A 24190-nucleotide genomic window follows, 5' to 3' on the forward strand; every position below is an offset into this window, starting at 1 on the left:
CCCGGTGTAAAAAAATCATTGTACGTCATATTTATTTTTTAATGAAAATTTAAAAACCCAGGTAAATTATATGCTAACAAATAACAGACGGTACAAATCAAAAACTAAGCAGTAAAATGTACATATATTATAGAATACATTTACTCGTTTAGATTATTAAATATTATATACATTTAAAAATGTATATTTAAACAAAAAACTATAATAGCGTGTCTACGCTATTACCGCTGTTCCTGTGTGGTACGGTACTACGGTCGATTTTAAAGTATGGAACAGTAGTAATCTAACATCATTATGTGTTATTTTGCGACCAACTACACGAACGAGTTCAAACCCACTTTCTTTCTTTTGCAGCTTATCTCCTAAAAATCGAATATCCACCACATTACTAAACCCTCATCCACTCAATTCTTAATATTACCCCACTAGCTTCCCGTCATATTACTGTGAACCACACATTTATCTCGTTCTTTCTGAATAGTACCCTCGAAACTCCAATTTATTTGTTTCGGTATCTTTCCGTGTTTTTTCGCACTCTACGAGAAGCTATTCTTTATTTTCCATTCCAACCCATCTTATGGTTAAAATCAACCACTCCACGCAAAGTTAATGTTTCTTCGCAAAACCTAATCTCGTACCTCAGCATTTATCTATATAATATGTTGTTAAATTATATATTAACTGGATGGTCTGGATGTCCAACAAAACCTTTTTTTATCAAATAAATAAATTTTTTTTATTTTTTTATACAACGTCAATGAAGTATCTAAATTTGCACTATATTTGACCATACATTATTGGACTAATCGTACTATACTGCTTAAATTATTATTATAGATTATTTAATAAAGAACACTACAAATAGATACCTAACAACTATTATAATATAATACTAAGTCATAATAATATTAACTATTCTGTCAATATTTTTTGAATGAAATTCATATCTTAGCTGTTTACTTCTCGATTGAATTTAGTATTACGGAAACCATACTATAACACATTTTCATCACCTACAAACAAACGTAAGAGGTTTTATAACAATGCAATTACATGTAAACAAAAAACATTGTTGAATTTAATAACCAACAATTTTCCTAATTACAGAATATTATCGATATTTACACTACCCCAACAATTATTTTTAATTATTTTTTTCTTTTAAGGATCCTAGCCATCTCAATAATTTAAATGTAGCGCCCTAAAGTGAAAAAATTAGGTTGAGTATGACTGGTATAGTCATTTAGGTATAATTAAAAAAAAAATACTAATTATTTATCTACTATAAAACAAACTTGATTGTACTTTTATTATACTATAGTTATAGTTCACGATTATTAAGAGATTATTACAGAAAACCGTAATTTTTATAGATTAAGTTCACTGCTAAAAATTTCACACGAGGAATAAGTTTTCTAAGTGATTTGATTTAATCAAATTTTTTATTTAATATAATATATAATATTGTTAATAAAATATATATAAATATTTGTAGTTTTATTTTGAAACTTTATTTGAACTTTACTCAAATTGAGTTTTTATACTTGGTAATTGGCATAATGTATTTTAACTTTCTTCAAAATATTACATTTATTTAAATTTAGCATTAAAATATTAGACTAATGTAAGCATTACAAATTATATATAATTATGTAAGTGTATATAATTTTATATTTAAAATCAAATGCTTACCGATGTGAACATTTCCAAATTGATGATATATTTTGGTGACAATTTCATCACCTTCATATGAGCGGAATTCATGCTCATGGCCATAAACAAAGTTTTTTTAAATTTTAAATCCATAGCAGTCCAGTTACTACTATACAGTCCAAAATTTAACGTGCATTTCTAATTGTAAAAATGAATAAATTATGTCAGTACATGTAAAAATAAAATTCTTATATTTATCATTGACGTCTTTAGTAGTAAAAATATGATATTTAATTTATCATCCCACTTCCCATAACACACAAATAAAAAATATAATTATTAGAAATAAAAAGTGATATGGAGTCCTGTATTATTATTGAAAATCCGTTCATTATAAATTATAATCCATAGCTAATCCGTAACTGTCATCACGTTATCGAAAACCTCACGAGTTTAAAATTCACCAATGTCTGGTTGTATCAAAATTTCCCAAACACTGTTCCGTCCAATAAATATATAATAATGAAAATAAAAACCAATAATGTTATAATTAAAAAAAAAAAAAGGTGAAGAAAATAGGAAACAGTACTGTACAGTAGAAGACGAGTGTAACTCGTCATTGAATAGATTACAGTAATGGATATGTTAAATTTGAATTCAATCAATGGAACATTAAATAAATAATTTAATCAATTTAATAATAACATATACAAAAATCGAAAATGATCTGTCAACTTATTAATATATTTCTATTAATTATTGTAATAATTTATTTTACCAAAACTTAAATAGGCAATAGAATAAAATCAATCTAAATGTTTTGAAAATCAGAAAATGTAATTGTGTATAATGTATATGATGAAATATAATAATATAAATAAAAGTTTAAAATTTTTAAAATCAATATTTTAATTTTATGATTTTTTTTGAAGTGAACAATATTTTTATCAAAAGTATTAGTTTTAATAAGATAAGTTAATTTTTATGATTAAAAAGGTATTTTACATAATATATTATCCATATACTATCATAGCATTACATTTTTTATTGTTTGTACTAAATTACTAATACAAAACTAAATGGGTATCTACCACATAATACCTAAGTTAAATACTGGCTTTAATACGGTTTCACTTTTGGTATGTATTATAAAATTAAAAAAATTAGTTTGATACGTGCACATTGATATCATGTTATAGGAACAACTAGTGGGAGATTTGGATGGGTTTCAGTCACCCCCCCCCCCCAGAATTTTTCGGTAAATGTATGTACTTACTGTTTATAAACATATTGTATTTAACTTCATTTTTGCCTACAATAAAAAAAAATATAATGTTTCATAATATAAACGAATAATCATTAGTCAGTTGTAAACACTAATAGAAACAATAAATAATAATCAAATTAAAAAATAATTAGCTATAGAATATTTTTAGGAATCTAGGCCCCTCTAACTTAAAGCACTAGTTAGTCTGTGGTGGTATCATGGATACAAGCATTTTTACACTAAATAATTGTATAAATAATGGGACAGGAATTTAAAAATATATTTTTTCCATTATTTTAATGTGATACATATTATAAATACATTATTTTTGAACAAATATACAAATATGCGAATATGCCTATGAAGAGATAATTTTACAAGTTATACATTTCTATCAACAAATTAGAAATAAATTTAAAATGGTTTTCAGATTTGACATTTTTAAAAGGTTTTTATATTAATTAAAAATAATTTACTTCAATTGTTATCTCCAAAGCCACCAATAATAAATATATTCAAATATTATCTTTTTATTTCTTACTGCGATTTCAATGTAATTGAAACTGTAACAATAAATGTAGAACTCCATAGTTAGTGATAACAGAGCACAAATTAATCTCAAAACTGGTCCAAATGTGATCGACTCACCCATTGAGTACAACTGAATTAGAAACAAAATAATAAAATTTCAGCATATAAAACTATCACATTTTTCAATAGTTATGATATTATTATGTCATAATAAATGGCCAAACAATATTAAATAATAATAATAAAAAACACAATACTCACAAGTTCGACGAGCAATATCAATCCCACTATTGAGATCGAACTACTGACTACTTGGATTATGACTACAGGCCGCACGATTTCAAAAAAGTCATCATATTTCCTATAAGCACGTTTTTTTATACATTTAACAGTATACAAAGTCAAACAATTTTTTATGCACAAATAATAATATAAATATAATTGTTTATAGTAAATTGCAAATGAGCACTGATAAATAATATCATAATATATACATCACACTTTATTAATGGACCCCCAAAATATTATCATAATATTGTTATATATGCAACACGCAAGCGCAACTCATTGTATTATAGTAACACCGTGTAAATTATTTTGACAAATAACTATTGTGTCAATGTGTTATTATAAGTGATACATGTTAACTGTAGAGTTAAAGTATATGTTATGCAATAATTGAACAATAGACAGTGTATTACTAAAGTTGTGCTTCTCACCACTCAGACGACCCGTTTTTCGAGATTTTTTTCTTCATATTTCTATCAAATCGATTCGTTAGCCGATAGCCATCTCGTGTAATTTGTAAATAAGAACATATAATATATAATATGTCATACTAATTGCTAGTACAATCTCGCGCAGTGGCGTGCTCACGGGGGGAATCGGGGTGTCATATCCCCCCTTTGGATTTTTTTGTAATAATATATCATCCACATGAAAAAAAAATTAGAGTCTGTAACAAGTCAAAAATGAATATCCCCCCCGTTTCAAAAAAAACTGAGCACGTCACTGGTCTCGCGGATACGATAACTATTATGTGTATCACATACTATACTCACTTTATTATATTTTGATTATCAATTATATGAACGATCAAGTCTTCGTAATAATCGGCGTTACCCGTATTATGAACGTCATCGTTTTCTGCGCATATGCCTGCAACATCACGACCAATCCACAAATCATTAGATTCCGTACAACACCGAATGTACAACGTTACGAATGCGGTTGTGACCTGTCCATTTTAAAGTGTTTGACGTGTTACCGGACGTGAGATGTGCGCACGTCAATCGGTGTCAACACGTATATCAAAAGACCCGGTCGAAAATTGTTTTTTTCTATGGATTTTTTAAATTAAATAATTTTGAAACATATCAATGATGAGGTGTGTGCAAGCACCGCCAAAACAACTCCTGAACCGATAATGAGTGTAATTCGGTTTTTTTTTCTTTGTTAACCCCAGTGAAATTCGATTACAATAAACGCGATTCGAACTCACCGCTTTTGACGAAGCTTACGATCGGATCGCCGGAACGGCTGCGAACGCACGAACACCACCGCAGCGGCCTTTGGCTGCCGATCGTCGCGTACCCAACCGCCAACGTGCGGAACTGGCCGTTGAGTACGAAGCACACGGTGAGCAGGTAACAGTCGAACATCATCCAGTTGAACACGTTGGCCGTCAACATGATCACTTCGATGGCATAGATGGCGGCCCAGACGGGCGGCCAGTTGTACACGGTCTCCGACATGCCGGGCAGCCACGTGTTGTCGATGGTCGCCCGGTAAGCGGCCGCCGTGCCGTCCCGGTGGACGATCTGCACGTACGCGACGTCGGCCAACAGCGGCGTGATGACCCACACGGCCAGCGTACAGTAGCTGACGGTGGCGAACGTCCGGAGCAGCGCGGACACCGTGGCGCCGGTCCGTTGCATGTCGGCCGGCCGACGGTGGCCGCACGCCGTGTACCGGTAACGGGCCACGTCCAGCACTTCCCGCAGCCGGTCCGCGTTGTTGGCCAGCACGAGCCCCTTGAACGCGCACATCAGCCCGTTGAACGCCAGCACGGCCATGGACGCGAACCGCCGCAAGTCGTTGGCCGACGCGTACAGCCCGGCCACTTGCAACAGCTGTACGGCCACGATGAGGCGCGCGAACCACACGTACGCGGCCCGAAACCGGCGGCCCGCGGTCCCGCTCTTCAGCATATGGTGCAGGCCGATGGCCTTGAACAGCGTCAGATCAGCGGCCGTCTCGCCGTCGTCGCCGCCGCCGCACCTGTCCGCGACAGCCGTGGCCCTGCGTCCGGTCGTGGTCATGGCGGCCTGATCGACGAGGAGTCCGATGTCGTTCGATTCGGAAACGTTTTCGAGATCGCTTCAAGTTTCCGGTCTGCGAACTGCAACGCCGTTCGTAATAAATGATTTAAATATCCAATCGATAGATAAAATACTACGCAGGTATATATACTTAGGTATCTATAACCACGGTATTGGCTTAAATCAAAATCGATGTATATTTTTAAGGGCATATTTCTACATTTTTTAGTTAGTACTCTTTCCTCCTTTTATATCCTATTTATATTAACGATTGATATTATTTCCTCGACATATTACCACTGTGAATAGCATCAATATTTTATAGAAATGTTTTTTCTATTATTTTTTTTTTTTGTTTTTTGTTTATTTGAAATAATGAAAAAACATTTTTAAAAAAAAATTATATTTTTTATTTTACAATTATCATATTATATTATAATATGGATTTTTTCTTTATGAATGAAAATTGTATAGTTCAAATTCACAAATAAATAAATATATTATAATGAATGTTTATTAGTTCTACTCTCACAGTAATAAGCGGCGACTAATGTATTACGGTGAAACCTTTCTACACATAGGTCACTGTAATGGAATTTAAATTTGTCCGCTATAATTAAGACGCGTCCGTTAATGGAGGTTTCACTGTATATAATATGACATGTCTGCATTTCATCGCGACATCAGTTAGGATTTAAATCATGAAAATTGTCCTTTAAAATTAACTTCACATCGAAAATAGTCTATTATATTGTAGAGTAACTGACCGGCCGCGGCATATGATGGGATCCGAATATGCAAGCAGAGCCGTATTAGCGCACAGGCGCTATAGGCACTGTGACTAGGGCCTACGAATATTTTTGGGGCCTACAAATATTAAATGTGTGGTTACTATTTTTTTTATTACAATTATCTTGTTCAATACTTAAATACGAGAGATAAAGAAATATTCAAATTGGCGTACAATAATTTTTTTTATGGTTTTAACAATTTAATTTTCTATTTATTTGCAGACTGAGTAAAATTAATTGTTTTTGAGATTTATTAAAATTATTATCGCATAAAAGTTTAGATTTGATTTTTTTTTTTTTTTTTAAAGGATTAACATCGAAATTCAACTCTTACTCTCCTAAACAGAAGGTTTTATACTCATTTAAATACTGGACACCGCAATGCTGTATAAGCGCATAGGAATTAAAAGCACTGTGCCTAGAGCCAAGGCTGCAACTGAAAAAAAATTTCTGATGGGGGGGAGGGGTTCAACATTTTTTTAAATATAAACACTGAAAATTTATAGTCAATTAACTTTATTCATCACTATAAAATATTTCTATTTTTAAAAAAATCTTGAAGGGTCCCTCCTCCAGCTACGGCTTTGCCTAGGGCCTACGATTGTATTAATCCGGGCCTGTGTATGCAAGCGTTGTTTTACACTTACTATGTTAACTGTGTGAATTGAGTTATGTACTTTTCCTTCTGTTCTCTGACATGACTTTATATTCACTGTTTAAGAGTTTAATAATTTTTCATACCGACTTGTATTTCGTATTAAACTTTCATTGTATTTCCAATTTAATATTCTTTCTTACACTGAATTCTCAGACTTACGGTGCACACTCTCAGCACCTAGTACTTGTACCGCATGTGTAGATACATATTTAATACATGACAATTATTATCGATGCACGAACCCATCTACGCCATTTTTAGATTTTTCTGTATTCATTTATAATTTTCTAGAACTGCTACAATTGTTTTTCTTTGAAAAATGTGTTTGATTCTACTTATATTTCTCATGACTATTTAATTAATCTTAAATTATAAGTTTAATATCAATATGAATACATGATAATAATACAACCATAATTATAGTTAGTACATAGTGAATGATATAAATGTATATGTAAAATATAGGGCATTAGTATAAAGCAGTGGTTTTCAAACTGGGTGCCGCGAGTATCCATTAAGTGTGCCGCAGTTTTTCCATAAATTACCGATTGCAATGAATTGTGGTACAAGAAAATGCGGGTATGTGTCAACTATTCGTTCAAGAATTAAAAATATTCGTTGGCCTATCAATCACATATTCCTTATTAAATGTATATATATATATATAATTATAATTAATTCAAAACAATTTTGTTCGTCTAGTGAAGTGTACGGTGTGCCGTGTATAATAAAAGTTTGAAAACCACTGGTATAAAGTAATTGTACAGTAGAAACTTTTAATTCTTCGAATAGTCTACGAATAGGTAGAATATTTTTTACAAGCAATATAATCATATATACTTCGAAATTTGTATAATTTATAATGACATGCAAGTACGATCTTACTGACAACTCGGACGAAGTATAATAGACGTTACGTGTATGCGACATAACACGTTGCTGAGCGGCGTATACGTGCACGTTTACAGCAATTTACAATCATTATACATTGTTTATTTTATCGATAGCAATTTATTTACGTTTTTGAAATGTAATCGAACGGTTAACATTTTATAGATTGAATTGAAATCGTTACCTATAACTTTTAGATCGAATTGGACTATTTCATCGTTTCAAGTATTCATAAAAGCTGAAAAGAAGTAAGTATCAACCAATATTCAAGCAAATAAAACGGAACACGCAATTTATAAGACTATGGTTTATGTTATATACATCAGTTTTAAATAAAGTCAATTATAAATATTAAAATTAAATATTTTAAATAAATTAATAACGGTATAATAATATTCTGTTATTATTAATATTATATTATTTTGTTTCAACCGACAAAAAATAAATTTCTTTTAACTTAAATATTATTAACAAAAAACTGTAAACTATTTATGTACATACTATTGAATACATTTAGTATATTTACACGCTTTTATGTGAAAATGTATTGACTATTAGAAAACTACGTTTCAAAAGCTGCCAAAAAAAAAAAAAAAGTTATATTTGCTTTTTAAATACATTTTGAAGTTTATCTGTATGTATACAAATATAAGGAAGGAAGTATTTAAAACAATGAAGAACTTCTTTCATATGAAATAATTAGTCTAAGTACTACAATTATTTTAAATAGAATAACTATAACATATCAATATATCATAATATTTTCATAGAATGCAAATGTTTGTTCTAAAAATACTCGCATGAAAAATAATATAGATTTAGCCATCTTAGTCTATATTATATACATATAAATTTAAACAATTTTACCACATACTTACCTAAAAATAATAATTATCCATTGCATTTAAATTAAAGAATCGTAATGAAAAATCTTAGTTTCGTAGACAATGCAAGCCTTTTATGATCCAAAATGAAATATTATCTTACAAAAAAATAATACACTCATTATATTGGATAAAATTTAAAAAACTAAAATACTGAATATAATTCTTAGTGGCTCACATATTTCTGAAAAGGCATTAGCATTATCAGCTCATTAAGTAAGAAACACAACGCTTGATACACAAAAAAGATAAACTTATTAAACATTAAGATAACTTATTTTTTATTGTTTTAAAAATTATAATTAGATATTTTTGACCAAAAAATGTAGATAACGTTAGAACTTATATTATAGTTATAAAAGAGTGTGAAGCTTTTCAAAAAGTGAATACAGCCGTATTAAAAGTTTTATCAGTGCTGAAATCTGTTGAAGCTCCAAAACAGGTATTATGCAAACAATATTATAAGTTATAAAAAATATGGTTATAGGTACAACATATTTTATGTATTATGTATAAAATTATAATATTTTGTACATTAATGTTTTTATAAACTATGATGATGGAATGATTTTTACATGTTTTCCTAACCCCAATTTTGTACGAGTATTAAAAGTTAACATAAAAAACAGTAAAATATACGTATTTTTTTTTTTTTAAATATTGTTTTGCAATTATATCAAATTGTGTAGAAATAATATTTTCAAAAAAGTATGATGTATAGAAACTTTTCAAATTGTTAACCTTTCTAGTACACGTTGCGGAATAAAACTTTTATTTTGTTTTTGATTATTACGCTAATGTTTAATGTCATGTATTATTTGGAAAAGGCTTTTATTTACTATACCTCTAAAATCATAATCATTTAAGGGTAATATAGAATGTTGATGTATTATTTTATGATACATAACAAATTTAACATTACTATCCCATTTAAAATTATTTGATGATATTGATTTGACTTTGATAATACATTTGGCTTTTTCTGGCAAACTAAAGAGCAACAATATAGACTTTAGAAATATAAATTATAAGTGGAAAATTAACATTAGGAGCGTAAGGAATAATATTTCTTTTACAATAGGGAAGGTTACTGGGAGAACATAGTGTTAACCAATACACATATGTTATGTTTACCACGGTAGCTACTAACTAACATATACAAAATAACCTTTTTATGTGCGACGAACTGCATGAACGAGCTATAGAATAACATACACTAAACATAGAATATACCTAAAATATTTTATGTTTTTTTCTTACCACAAAGTCCAGTAATTTTATATTTTTTTAAACGAATAATTATAGTTGTATGTTGTTGTATTAATGTATATAATAAATATCGTAAATGTAAATGTTTAATGATTGTATTATTTACGTTCAGGTGTTTAAAAAAATAATAGTCGATTTAATGACATTACCCAAACTCAATCGATACAAATATGTATTGTGTTCGCCGTCAACAATATTTTAAAATTGTCCAAAGCATAGTCACTAAAAGATAATATTTCAATAGCTAGATTTTTGTATAATGATGTAATTTGTAGACACAGTTTTCAAATATTCAAATCGGTGACCAAGGACGAGAATTAATTATAATAGTTAAATAGCCTAAAAAATGCAGTCCCTCGTTTTATGAATACTTGACAATGGTAACCTGTTTGTCTATAATCTACACCATTACACTCTACAGGCAAATAGATTAGTTAAACGCAAAATATTACCATAAAAAACTAAATGTTAAAAGTGAACTACTATAACGCCCACACATTTCACAAAGTGTTTTATTTTCTTATAGAGCAGAAATCACAATACTTCAAAATAAATTAAATTTTCTAATAATTTTATTTTAATTTATCCACAAAAAATATTAAAGATTCTGAGAAATGACAAGTCACGAATTTAATTAATAATCATATTTCAATTGTAAGATATTTTTATCATTATTTCACACTAATCAGTTATGGTCACTAGTCACAGAAAAAAAGAAAAACGAAATTAGAAAATAACTTTGAAAATATATAAATCACGTATGTCAGCGCTGTCTATCTATAGAAGCTATCACATATACTGGCAGACGGCTCGTCGTGCACTCAGAATGGTTATACGAAATTCCGTTAGATGTCATTACTCTTATCTCCAATGCCGTCGATCGATTATCTTCAATCGCAGTTAACCACCCCATTGGCCATTGCTTTATTTTGTTTTTACTTTATTTTTCGTTTGCAAAACATATTTATTAGATTAATATAGTGGTTAAATATAATTTTTGTAGATTAAATGAAAAAGCATTAAAGCAAAAATATAATATTACTATTATATTATTTCATATTAATTGCTTATCGTTTAAAACTTTATATTAAACGAGTGTGTATAATATTTTATAACTAATTGATTGGGTGAAATCATTATAGTTTTCTATCGCCGATATTCAATATCATAATTTTTAGTATGTGTATTTCCAGTTGCTAAGTAGTAAAATCAAAATATTACTAGATTTAGTAAAACAGATACCTACCACCTACATATAACGGAAAATCGAATAATTTAAGATAATATACCTACCTATAGTATATAAAAGTGTTAATATTTAAATGTATAATGATGGCTAAGTGATAAAATCAGTGCCATGGCGTGTAACACGATCAACCTTTAAACGTTTTACAAAATGAAAAATTATTTAATAATAATAAACTGTTACAAAATAGTCTCAGAATAATAGGTAAACACTATTATAGTGGTTATAATAAATTACCACGAATAACCTTTTTTTCTTCACGTTTATGCAGTACATCTGTTTTAAATTTTACTGTAAGACAAGGTATCACGGAATTTTTTTTATACATCTACCGTGTCCTAGTGTTATTACGTCTACGTCTACGTGTTCCAGACGACCGTCGGTCGGGGACCATGAAAAGCAAACTGGTATTCGAGTATTCAACACTACTACGCCAACAATAAATGCCATCTGTGCACACCTGTTCGTTGTTTCGCGTTTGCAGCCGGTCGGAAACTCCGACGACTTCGGCAAAGATTTTCCACCTACTACGCCCAGTATACCTATTATACCTACCTATTTAGTATACTACAATGTCTCATATTATGCGATCTTAATCACCTACATTTGTAAGGTTTGTCACGTTGGCATGATAAGTATTTATAGCCTTATAGGTAGCAATAATAAATACAATAAATGTATAATATATCGCAGTTAAAATTATTATATCAACGATTTAGAATATATTATTTATAACTGTAATAATAATATATCAAACGTTTATGATTAAAAAAATTCTGTACTGACTAAGCAGTTAAATTGTTTTTATTGTTGAACACGAAATTAATTTTCCCTAAATGAACTTCGTCATCTCTCTAGTCTGTGTTTATGAAAATAATAAATTTTATTATTAAAATAAAATCAGATAACCGCGATTGACGTTACCTACGCGGTACACATAGTTATTATATTCTATAGTTTACGATCTGATTGAAAATTTTTAATCAGTTGATCACGTTAACAAAAATAATTATTGTCCAATGTACAACTGACTATATACATAAGTATCTGTATACATATTTTAATATTTTCTACATACACGAACATTATACATTATATTATAATATTCGACTTCTCCATATGAAGATTAATACTTAGTAGCTACTAATTATACGCTGTATACACCACGAAAGGTGATTTTTTTTTTCTTATTTTTTTTAAACCTCGATCAGATATGAACAATAAAACTCGTCTTCATAATTGGGGTAGAACTGAAAAATCCCTAGAATGTGTATAACATAAATAACTACATATTTGGGGTTTTATGTGTACATAATATTTATTTTACGCGATAAATTATGATAATTATAATTCGCGACGCTGTTACAATGTTTATACACAATTTTAAAAACACGAATGTATACAAATACATGCGTTTCCATAGTCTCCAACACTTAGCAACTTGCAAAAATACAAACATCGAGGTCTACTTTGTATTTTCGAGTACGGGAAATCATTATGGAAATATATAACAAATTGAACTGCATGAAACGCCCATCAGGAACGTTACAATGCGCATATTGTTTTATTATTAGGCGGCTGTTTAAAATAAAACTATTAACTAAAAAAAATCGCGAATCTACGTGTATACACATCACATAGTTGTAGTACTCTATATAGTATTGTTATAATTTCGATCGTTCCGATGATAGTAACGAATTCATTATTACCCGAGTAATTCGCTCGCTAAACCGTGAACGTCATTAAAGTTTATTTATTTCATCGAGCATTTGACGTCGGGATATATACTCGGTGGGCGTAAATACCCAATAAAATAATACTCACGTGTAAGGGTACCTATATGGCTATATACATTTGAGGCACTACACGTCATAAACATGTATTGCGGCACGTCGACGTCGTTTTGAATCTCAGCACGCGAGGGTGTTGTATACTTTTTAGCCATCATATTATATGTTATTCAGCCCCGAGAATTAATCTGTTTATTTTTTTTTTTTTAATCAAAAACACCATGTCAGCGGAGGACTCGAAAAAATATTGTTTCGGTCTCATCGACTTACGCTGCGGTATCAGAATCATAGCTATACTGAACATAGTAAGTATACATACTATTATGTAGTTGTATAGGTAATAACTAATCAATCATAGTTTTAATTATACGTGTGATTATACAGTATATGATTATTTTATTGATTTAGTTTTATACAATATGTAATGATATAATTTGACATTAGACATATTGTATAAAACTAAATTAATAAGATAATTATGTACCTAATAAATAATCACGTCATGTATAATCAAAAACGCGATTAGTAAATAATAATAGACCAATAACAATTATGTACACTGTACATTAACTGCATAATATAAAACTTGGTTAAATATGCCAAAAATAAATGATGATAGAAAATGTAAAGTAGCGGTTCTTCAGCGGTGATCGCTTAGGCAGTTATGCAGTCGCTGTGTAGAACACCGTGAATTTAGCAGGGCACAAATAAAAATTGTAGGCATATAAAATATCTATATAGTATAATAGGTATATTTTTCACACCTCTTTTTTTATATTTTACTATTATAATATACATGAATATACATGATTCACGATTCATACTAGATTCGTGCGGTCAAGCAGTTCCAAACGTACATCAGTTACGGACCGAAAATAAATTATTTTGTGGATGAAAAACTTAAGAGTAAACTTAAGAGGATCTATTATAAAAAATGGACCGTAGGCGACTCGATTTTGACTCATTTTTATCACTAAAACGTTCCACACAAAAACCAAAATGTTATTTAATACTACATACATTAAAATTTGTACAATAAATATGTGAAAAAAAATTGTTAATTAAAATTGTTCTTTTTTTTATTTTATTTTAAACTTAGGGAGGGTATTTCGCCGCAACCTGTATAATGTGCCTATAGGTATATTCTATAATGTTAATGTACCGATTCGTAAATCTGTCGCTGTTACACGCCGTATCAGAATATAGACAACGTTTTAATTATTACCACATAATATACTTATCTACAATCTACCGGTTATATCATTAAAATTTAAAATACTACAAAATATTACACATTGATGAGACGTTGTATATCTTTCAGTGATGAATTCTTCAGATATTCTAAATGTCTAAGCATGCTCCATTTGCTTAAAAAGAAAAACATGAGTAAATACAATTATAAAAAATATTTTATTTATTTATTATCATAAGTATTTGAAAATAAAATGTATAAAAAAAATATCAATTATACAGTACAACTCTATTATAGTTATATACGTTTACTGTTTATTATAAGTGTATTGTAAGTTGCGATCCGTAAAGCACGCGATAGCTATGTGCACAACGCTATTATACTTACACAACGTTTGTTATCGCTGTGAAAGTGTGAAATATTCAAACTATTCCAATAGTTCTGCTCTATTCATTCGATTGTACTTCATCAGCGATCTTGTGATTAAAAATATATGTGTAAAAATAAATTAAAATTAAAAAAAAAAACTTTTTTTTAAATATTTTAACGTGTACTGCTATAAATTATAAAACACTATGATAAATGTGCAAGCCCGTACTTCAGAGTCAACATTCACCACCGAATGAATTATCTTGGATCGTTGGACAGTGTATCATAATAAATATATCTTTGTAAAATTACAATTTACAAATACATAGATTTAGAGTTTCTTTCTATATGGACATTGAACATAGTGTATGATGCATATACCTATAGTATAATGTCAATTGTTAGTGCACGTTGTCCAGAAATATAGTATATTATTATAATATAATTTATTATATTTGATTCGATTTATATCTTATTTTATTGTTTCAGTGTGTTTGGATGTTAGCCATCATATTGAATATATTTTTTTTGATAGTCGTACTCGGAACAAAGGTTCATTCATTTTTCTCAGGTAAGCGTACACGTTTTTATTCCTATACCTTAATGTTATATGCGTTTTTATCTCATGCTTTTATCAAAAAAATTGTATTTAATAACGCGACCGAATTTATTATTTTTTAAAGTTAAAGTAATTTCACTTTAAAAAAAGGTAGCCGAGTCGAAACCGCTTTGCTATACACTAGATGTTGAGTGGGTCACTTGTATAGATATGTTATTAAATATAAAGTCAATAATGTATCATTGCATATGAAAAATAATTCTGAACGGAGACCTTAGCTATAAAAATTTTGGCTATGGATTTTTAATTTTTTTATACAGTTATAAAAAAAAAACATTTCTTGCGCTAAATTTTCAAGAATGTTGACCCTGCAAATAATTTTTATGAGTATTTATAGAAAAAAAAACTAAAAACATTGAATACTTCAATTATTTATAAATAAATAGCTCAAAAAAATCGAAATATTTAGAACATTATATTTACTTTGAGTAGGCTAACGTCAACATTCAGTGAAAATCCCAAGTATCTGCAGTTATCCATTTTAAATTACAACAAAATATTAAAAATCGTTTTAGGAAAAATAGCCACGTATTTATGACACGATTAAATATTCATTGTCATACAAATTCCAGTTTTAAATGGTCATAAATAATAAATATTACTTATAGGAAGGCTTATTTTTTGTTTTACGTATAATAACTATTGAGGAATCTTGTATTAATACTAAATATAAAACTAAAATAAAAAACAAATACATTTTTTTACGAATTTCTAACTAAAAAATAATTTGTAAACTTTAAAGATTTTAAAAAATATTGTCAAAATTCCAAACTTAAATGCTAATAAAAAAATATTATAACATCGACTTTTTATTTTGCAAATTAACAACTTACGGAGAATATTGTATTAAATGTTCAAAAATTTTTAACATATTTCTTAATGACGTTTATAGAAATAAAATAAAATAATAAATTAAAACCAAATATACTAAAATAATTTATTCTTCGTTTAATTAATATTTTATTTTGAACAAATTTAAATTTCAAATGGCTACAAAAAATTGTAATTATGAAGTATTTTTTTAAAGTTTTAGATTTCAGTATGATTTTATGATTCATAAATTATAAGGTTATCATGTGTCATGAGTTATTCTCGATTATAATTTCCTATTTAAAATTATCAAACCTTTGTCTTAAAAATTTATCATTTTAAAAATTTTTAAGTGCAAAATAATTTACAAGTGTTCAGGATTTTGACATTTTTTGATTAGTATATAAAAAAGTTGTGTTAGATATTATATTATATTTTCGAGAATTTCGACCTGATGATAACTTTTATCGATATTTATAGAAAAAAAATAAAGAATATGTATTACAGAATAAATTAGGAAATCGTTTAGTTTAAGCTATCATAAATCAAATTATATTATATATTTTATTTTTTTACTTGTTTATAGTCAGAATATTTCAATGAAAAAATTATTTATCAGATTAATGCTCGTGTTATGAATAATTTCTTTATATTCATAGCTTATTATACCTATAATTATGTACACCTGCAGTTATAAGCCCACTGTTTCTAGGTAATGAAGCCGAAGAAAACACAAACAATAGAACTCACACTATATATGGTCTATTAAGTTCATCATTTATGGAAGTTGTTCTTCTTTACTTTAACATTTGTCTGAAGAAATCAATAAATGAAGTAAGTTGAAGATATCGATATGTTAATAATAGTAACATAAATAAACGAGATTAACAATTAACACCTATTTATTAAATTTCAATAAAATTAAGATCGATTGGTACTAGGTCAATATTAAAAATATTTAGTTTATACCGAGTCTTCTTAATAAATTTAATGTTATGTAAAGCTGCGTCTTAACTAATGTTTACAAATGAAAAGTACATCAAACTGTGTGACGTAATTTTCACGAGTCCCGAAAAATAGTTAGATTAGGTCATTTTCAAATGCTGTATATTAACAATTTATTATCTTATTGTTTTGTAATAATAGATAAAGATTTAGCAGATATATGGAATAATACATATTTTATTTTAATTTAATTTATTAAATAAAATTACAAACACTTAAGATAAAATATTATAATATGAACCTTATCTGTGAACTATGAAAAATAATCGGTGACTCGAGAAAACTATTTGACTGGCCTTCAAATTCGTTTCGTCCTGGGTATATTTTAGTGATTTTTTCAGGGTATAAAATGCATGCTCATAATGGCGTTTTATAGAACATGTCGCTTCCAAATTATTAATAATTATTAAACAAAATAACTAATATTTTTTTTTACTTAATAAAAACAGAATATAATATTAAATTTAAAAAAGGGTGGGCAAGTGGTTATCGCTCTGCTATATAGTAGAGATGGAGCGTAGATCACTATAATGGATGTGTTGAATTTGAATACAATGTAATTATCATTGTATACGAACCACGATTCTGAACGGAAATAATTTGTCAGACTAAGATAATTAGTAGGTTTTATATTATTAGCTACTATGTTTAAATTGTAATTTATCGTTATTTTACGCGATTTCGTAAAAAATTAAATTGCGTACGCTCATAAAATGTTTTCTATATTGACGCTATAATTTTTTTTACAGTTATTCGAAGAAAAAGTTATGGGAACCTTGTGTTGGGCTTTTTAACCTTAGATATAAATCACAACAATTTTATGAATTTTCAATTTCAAACTTCCTTGCAAATTTTCGTGATTTTGACATATTTCGTGAACATTTGAACTTTAAATGCTAATGCTTCTTTAAACTATAAACAAAAATTGTGACTTACGATTTTTTATTTTTTTTTTTTACAATGATAAATATAACTTATAATAAACTTTATATTCAATTTTAAAGATATTTCGGAAAGCCAATTTTTTTTAATCGGCATTTCAAAAAAAACTTAGAAAAATCGAAAATTTCAATTGTCTATAAATAGTTTTAAAAAAGTCAAAATATCTTAAAAATTTAATCGTAAATAAATAACGCTAATATAAACATTTGGTAAAAATTTCAAGTATTTACAAAGGTTCGTTTTTGAGTTACAACAAAATAAAAAAATCGATTTAGTCAAAAACTGGTTATGCGTTAAAAATTACCGTTTTTCCGTTATTTATTTAGGTTTTTTCCTGGCGCTTTTGAAACTACCCCTCCCCCCCCTCAAAGTACAAACTAGATTCACTTTCTTTTTCAAATCGGGGTCGAATTTAAAAATCAAAGCACTACTACTACTCCAAAACGTGATGACAGTCGTCAGTCACAAAAATAAAAAAAAAACACACATCATTGTAAAAACAACATATTTGTCACTCCGTTCAGAATCTAAAAAAATGTACATAGTTTTTATCTTTTGTCTTTTTATCTCGTGTAAAAAAACGTATTGTGAAAATTCAAATTTTTTTTCAGAAAAATGTTCAAAATATCAAGCATTGGTTGGTGATGTATTTAATGGTTTTAATACATATACTCATTTATTATAGTTATGCGGCATTAGTATCTAATCAACCACTGTTCCTCTTGTGTATTGGACTTATCTCTAGCCGTATGTACAACATATTTATCGGAAAATCGTTAATTCACTAACCTAATCGTCTCATATTATTATTATTATTGCTAATCGTTTTAGTGATCGTTTTGTTCATGCTGTACATTGTGAGACGTTTTTACTACGATGAACTCGGACACTTGGCCGCCGACGATAATACTACAAATAGCAATATTGTGACTCCACCACAGTCCACATGAAAAATACGATATCTTACGCAGATTGACAGTGAAACTGGATTCCAGATGCAGTTAGACGCTATGCATGCCGCTGTAGATACACACAATAACTAATAATACTTATAATTGCAAATGTCACACAATATTTGTAGCCAAAAAATCAAAGTTCATTTACCTCAAACATTATCGCAAGTATTTATTTTTAATTGTGTGTTTATAATAAATAAATTGTATACAATATAAATAAGTATACAAAACAATTCACATTTTTTTAGTTTTTATACAAGGTCGCATTATAAGACTTTAATTATAGTCTTAAATTATACTTATATATAAGTATACAAATAACAATAAATAATAATACACCCGAGGAAAACATCGACTATGCAATACATTATTAATATAATATCGTAATATATGATAAATAAGAATTACCTTTAGTTAAAGCGTTTAACATCGAGTAGGTGCAATGAAGTGGTGGCACACTCGGACACAGGTCATAATAATATAAAAAAACGGCCTGGTATACGACATATAGCGCTGACGAATGGCCGAACGCAATCGGAGACGCAGATGATACGGCCACCGATAAAGAAGCCCATCGAAATCGCAAATGGTATAAAGTAAAAAAATAAAAATACATCAAATGTCGTGTGATATTGGATTATGGATACCCGCAACCAATGGTCAGCATGTTTTTGAGTGTTGCAGTGAGACGTCTGGTTGCGGTGGTACGACGGTACTAAACGAGATCCATGGATATAATATATATACCGACTGTGGCTGTGATGACGATATATATTTATTTATAATATATATATAACTAAAAATTGTAGTGACATAAAATTACGTCACTGACACGGAGTCACAGACTAAACGGGGCACATAAATTTGCATCGACATCGGCATGAGTTCGGAATGCTATATAAACATTATACATATCAACCATCAGACGCTTGTCTAACCGGACGACAATTTAATTGGGATTGCAGTTAAGCAACATCGCGCTTACCAGAAAAAGTGTCCGGCACTGTAATAACTTAAATAAAAGTGTTTTTAAGATGGAAGCGTACTTTCGATTCCTCTTAAAACGGTGTAGCGTGCTTAAGGGACCGTCGGACTTTCTTTCTGTATCCATAAAATGTCGAAAATCCAAATATTAAGCTACTAAGTACGCCAAAACCATTTTTTTGAAAAAAACTCGTACGCAAGTTTTCGAGGTGAAAAAATCATTTTTCGACTCTGAAACTTTACACGCATAGTAAGACGGATGACCACAACCGTTTGCGCGCAAAAAAATACTAAATAATCGAAATTTTTATTTTATATAACAGGTGGGGCAGCCCCTGATTGTATTTTGCCGTTTTTCACCTAAAAAACTAAATATAAGTGTTTTTAAGATGGAAGCGTACTTTCGATTTCTCTTAAAACGGTGTAGCGTGCTTAAGGGACCGTCGGACTTTCTTTCTGTATCCATACAATGTCGAAAATCCAAATATTAAGCTCTTAACTACGCCTAAACCACTTTTTTTAAATAAAACTGGTATGCAAGTTTTTGAGGTGAAAAAATTATTTTTCGACTCTGAAACTTTACACGCATAGTAAGACGGATGACCACAGCCGTTTGCGCGCAAAAAAATACTAAATAATCGAAATTTTTATTTTATATAACAGGTGGGGCGGCCCCTGATTGTATTTTGCCGTTTTTCACCTAAAAAACTAAATATAAGTGTTTTTAAGATGGAAGCGTACTTTCGATTCCTCTAAAAACGGTGTAGCGTGCTTAAGGGACCGTCGGACTTTCTTTCTGTATCCATACAATGTCAAAAATCCAAATATTAAGCTCCTAAGTTCACCAAAACCACTTTTTTGAAAAAAACTAGTACGCAAGTTTTCGAGGTGAAAAAATTATTTTTCGACTTTGAAACTTTACAGGCATAGTGAGGCGGATGATCACAACGGTTTGCGCGAAAAAAAACAGGAAATAATCGGGATGAACATATTATGTTTCTGGATAAATAAAATAATACAACGCAAACTATTTTAAATTTGTGTGATAGATCGTATTATTATTATAACAGCAAGGTGTTATGGACTACAAAAGTAAAATTAATAAATAAATATTGCAATTATCTTGAAAATAGGTTCTCGATCCATTTATCTAATGAAATATATTATATTACTTGGTACTGTATTAGTATTACTGATTAATAATATGTTATATCATGTAAGTCATGTTTATTCGTGCATTACAATTTATTAAAATATGTACGTATCTTTTTAAGAGAGGGCCCAATTTGAAAAGTGTCCAAAATAATTGTAGGCACCCCTGATATTCTGGTCTTCGCTCACCTATGCGTGATGGAAAAGCAATGCGAACACCAAAACGAAAAGTGAATCGTCGGGCGAATATGAATTTTACCAATACGGTACATATTTTTGACTTCTGAGTGTATACCAATATACACTCATTGCTCAATAAACACTAATTGATTTATATTAATCTATATCATGAACTAATAGGCACTATATTATAAATAATACATATATATTTATATATATATATATATTCAACGATTGTATCATATACCTGTTACATTATACACAAGTAGTCATAATGGTAAATATAATTTATTAACTCAATACTAAGCGGATAAGTGGTTATTAATTTATTAAATATATAATTACGTATTTATCTACTATTTAGGTATAAATCTATATACAAGTTTGACCGTAGATTAGTACGTACATTTTAATTTTTTTCAATGTTTGGAAATAGATGTTTAAGTGATTATATATTTTGGAAAAAAATATTGAATATAAAGACAAGAATAAACCATTATTTTTTTTTCAATTGTTATTTTTAGAAAATATTCTGCTCCAGGAGTTTGGAGTATGAAATAATAATGATAATAATAATTGGTGTTTTTGTTCAAAAAAGCCAAAAATATATAAGAAGATGTTAATAAAATAATAAAAACATAATTTTTGTTGATAAAAAATATGTTTATCTTTAAAATAAATTATGGGTAATTTAAATTAACTTAATTTTCGATTAAAAAGCGTATGTTAAAATATATACATTGTATGCATACTATATACGAGTAGTATGGCTGTTCAATTATTTCAATTAATCGATTAGTTTAATAAAACTATTTCAACAACCAAATACTGTACTCTTGATAAAAATCTTTGATTAATCGAAATTTTCAATTATTTCTGAATTGTTAAAAATCAATTACATATTACGATAATCGAATAACGAACATCCCACTGTGAGTACTATTTTGTATCTATAAGATGCAGAATACTAATTGCATGTCCATGTGAAATATCATAATTTTATAATGGTCATGATTCGTGTAAAAATTTAAATAAAAATTAAAGTCTAATAAATACTCTAGATAATAATATTCGTATCTATTAATTTGATACTGGTTATTAGATTAAATCAACCTGATTTAATAAATTGTCTTCATGACCATAATTATTATTTAGCTCTATATGCAGAGACGGACTTACAATTTTTCCACCCCAATACATTACAACACTATTATATTATATTTATATAAATAAAAGTGGAAATATACTGAAAAATTGCGGCGCCCCCGAAAGATGTTGCACCCTAGACACGTGCCTATACGGTTGCCTATGCGTAAATCCACCACTGTCCATACGTCTTGTTTGCCGTAAAATTAGAATATTTTAGCAACAACAATATAAACTTATATAAGTTGTACATTGAGATGAAAATGGAAGTGAACCGTAGATTGTGAGCGAAGTGATCGATTTTTCCAGTTATATGAGTTAATTATATTGGATTGATTTAAACTTTTGATTCACATATTATATGTATACTATACCTGCTACAATTAAAAACTGAAATGACAAATACTGACCGTTGTACCTATACCTACCTACCTATATGTAATATAATTTTATTTAAATTTTTTTTTTTTTTGACGGGTAATATATTAATATTATAAAATTTTAAAAAGTACGATATTTAATTTGTTTTAAGGCATTACATTGCGTTACTTACTTACCTTAGGAATTAGCTAAAATAAAGCCATAAACATTTCGATATATATTTATTCACAATTGTATTGTTTTATCAATACTTTATGACTGGTGTTAAATTATTTAATATACTGTGTTATTCTAAATTTATAAATATGCTAATTTGAGTTCATATACAATGAATACCAAATTATTATTGTGGTATTTTTACAGCTACATCATTACGTATTAATATGTTTTTACCGCAGTTAGATTTTCAATACGCGGAACGTTAAATCTAACCGTTAATTCAAATAGATTAAAACTTTGAAATATTGAATTAGATTGTCGTGCCTTGGTGACAGTTTTGTCTTCATATTGTTTTACCAGTTTCGGTACAATATCAGAAGGAATTAATGAAGAGTGGAACTTTTTACCGTCACCGCGGATGAAAGGCAAACAGCGTTAATTTAAGTACGACCGGAAATGGCCTCAGCTGGTTCAAAACATTTACGGATTTAACTGGCTGAAAAGCTTCAGACGCAAATAGTTCACTACTAAGTTCAGACATAAGATCTAATTGATATTATTGCACAGATACAATATTGAAGTATATAATTACAAACGTGTATTGATTATGATTTTAGTCACCGCTCCACCCCCCCCCCCCACAAGTGCTAAGACGAAAAATTGTGTATGAATTACAAAATATAAAATTATAAATACATTTTTAGCTGTCCAAATAATAAAATGTAGTTAATTTAATATTTTTTTTTTAATTCACTCATATAGGTAGTACATATTTTATATTTATACTTTATATATCTATGTTAAGACGTATTTTATACTATTATTCTATAATCTATTAATCTATACAGGAAATAAGAGAATATAGATAATATAACTATTGACTTAATAAACTATTGTTAATGATTATACATTGTACGTAATATACTTATATATTATAATAACTAATAACAAACAGCGACGTAAACAGACGTATTGGGACGTGAACGCCGATCTA

The 24190-nt window shown here is 28.8% G+C and overlaps 2 protein-coding genes across 2 annotated transcripts; one reads left to right on the forward strand and one right to left on the reverse strand.

Annotated features, from left to right (window-relative positions):
* Positions 1 to 956: 956 nt before the first annotated feature.
* LOC113561089 lies at positions 957 to 5772 on the reverse strand. The gene is made up of 6 exons (XM_026967305.1): positions 4953 to 5772; positions 4513 to 4609; positions 3713 to 3812; positions 3462 to 3581; positions 1693 to 1851; positions 957 to 1013 (listed from the first exon to the last, which is right to left on the reverse strand). The coding sequence occupies exons 1-6, from the start codon at positions 5770 to 5772 to the stop codon at positions 957 to 959; spliced, it is 1353 nt and encodes a 450-aa protein (XP_026823106.1).
* A 7296-nt stretch (positions 5773 to 13068) lies between these two features.
* On the forward strand, positions 13069 to 19333 carry LOC113549653. The gene is made up of 5 exons (XM_026951047.1): positions 13069 to 13606; positions 15352 to 15433; positions 17004 to 17125; positions 18850 to 18985; positions 19070 to 19333. The coding sequence occupies exons 1-5, from the start codon at positions 13523 to 13525 to the stop codon at positions 19186 to 19188; spliced, it is 543 nt and encodes a 180-aa protein (XP_026806848.1). The 5' UTR covers positions 13069 to 13522; the 3' UTR covers positions 19189 to 19333.
* Positions 19334 to 24190: the final 4857 nt, after the last annotated feature.

The sequence above is a fragment of the Rhopalosiphum maidis genome, chromosome 1 (genome assembly GCF_003676215.2).
Source record: "Rhopalosiphum maidis isolate BTI-1 chromosome 1, ASM367621v3, whole genome shotgun sequence".
NCBI lineage: Eukaryota > Metazoa > Arthropoda > Insecta > Hemiptera > Aphididae > Rhopalosiphum > Rhopalosiphum maidis.

Coding starts and splice junctions, on each gene's coding strand:
- LOC113549653 (XM_026951047.1), top strand. CDS start 13,523: ATGTCAGCGGAGGACTCGAAAAAATATTGTTTCGGTCTCATCGACTTA. Junction 15,434..17,003: donor GGTTCATTCATTTTTCTCAG/GTAAGCGTACAC, acceptor CACTGTTTCTAG/GTAATGAAGCCGAAGAAAAC. Junction 17,126..18,849: donor TGAAGAAATCAATAAATGAA/GTAAGTTGAAGA, acceptor ATTTTTTTTCAG/AAAAATGTTCAAAATATCAA.
- LOC113561089 (XM_026967305.1), bottom strand. CDS start 5,772: ATGACCACGACCGGACGCAGGGCCACGGCTGTCGCGGACAGGTGCGGC. Junction 1,852..3,461: donor TCAATTACATTGAAATCGCA/GTAAGAAATAAA, acceptor TTTTACAATTAG/AAATGCACGTTAAATTTTGG. Junction 1,014..1,692: donor ATTTGGAAATGTTCACATCG/GTAAGCATTTGA, acceptor GTTTGTTTGTAG/GTGATGAAAATGTGTTATAG.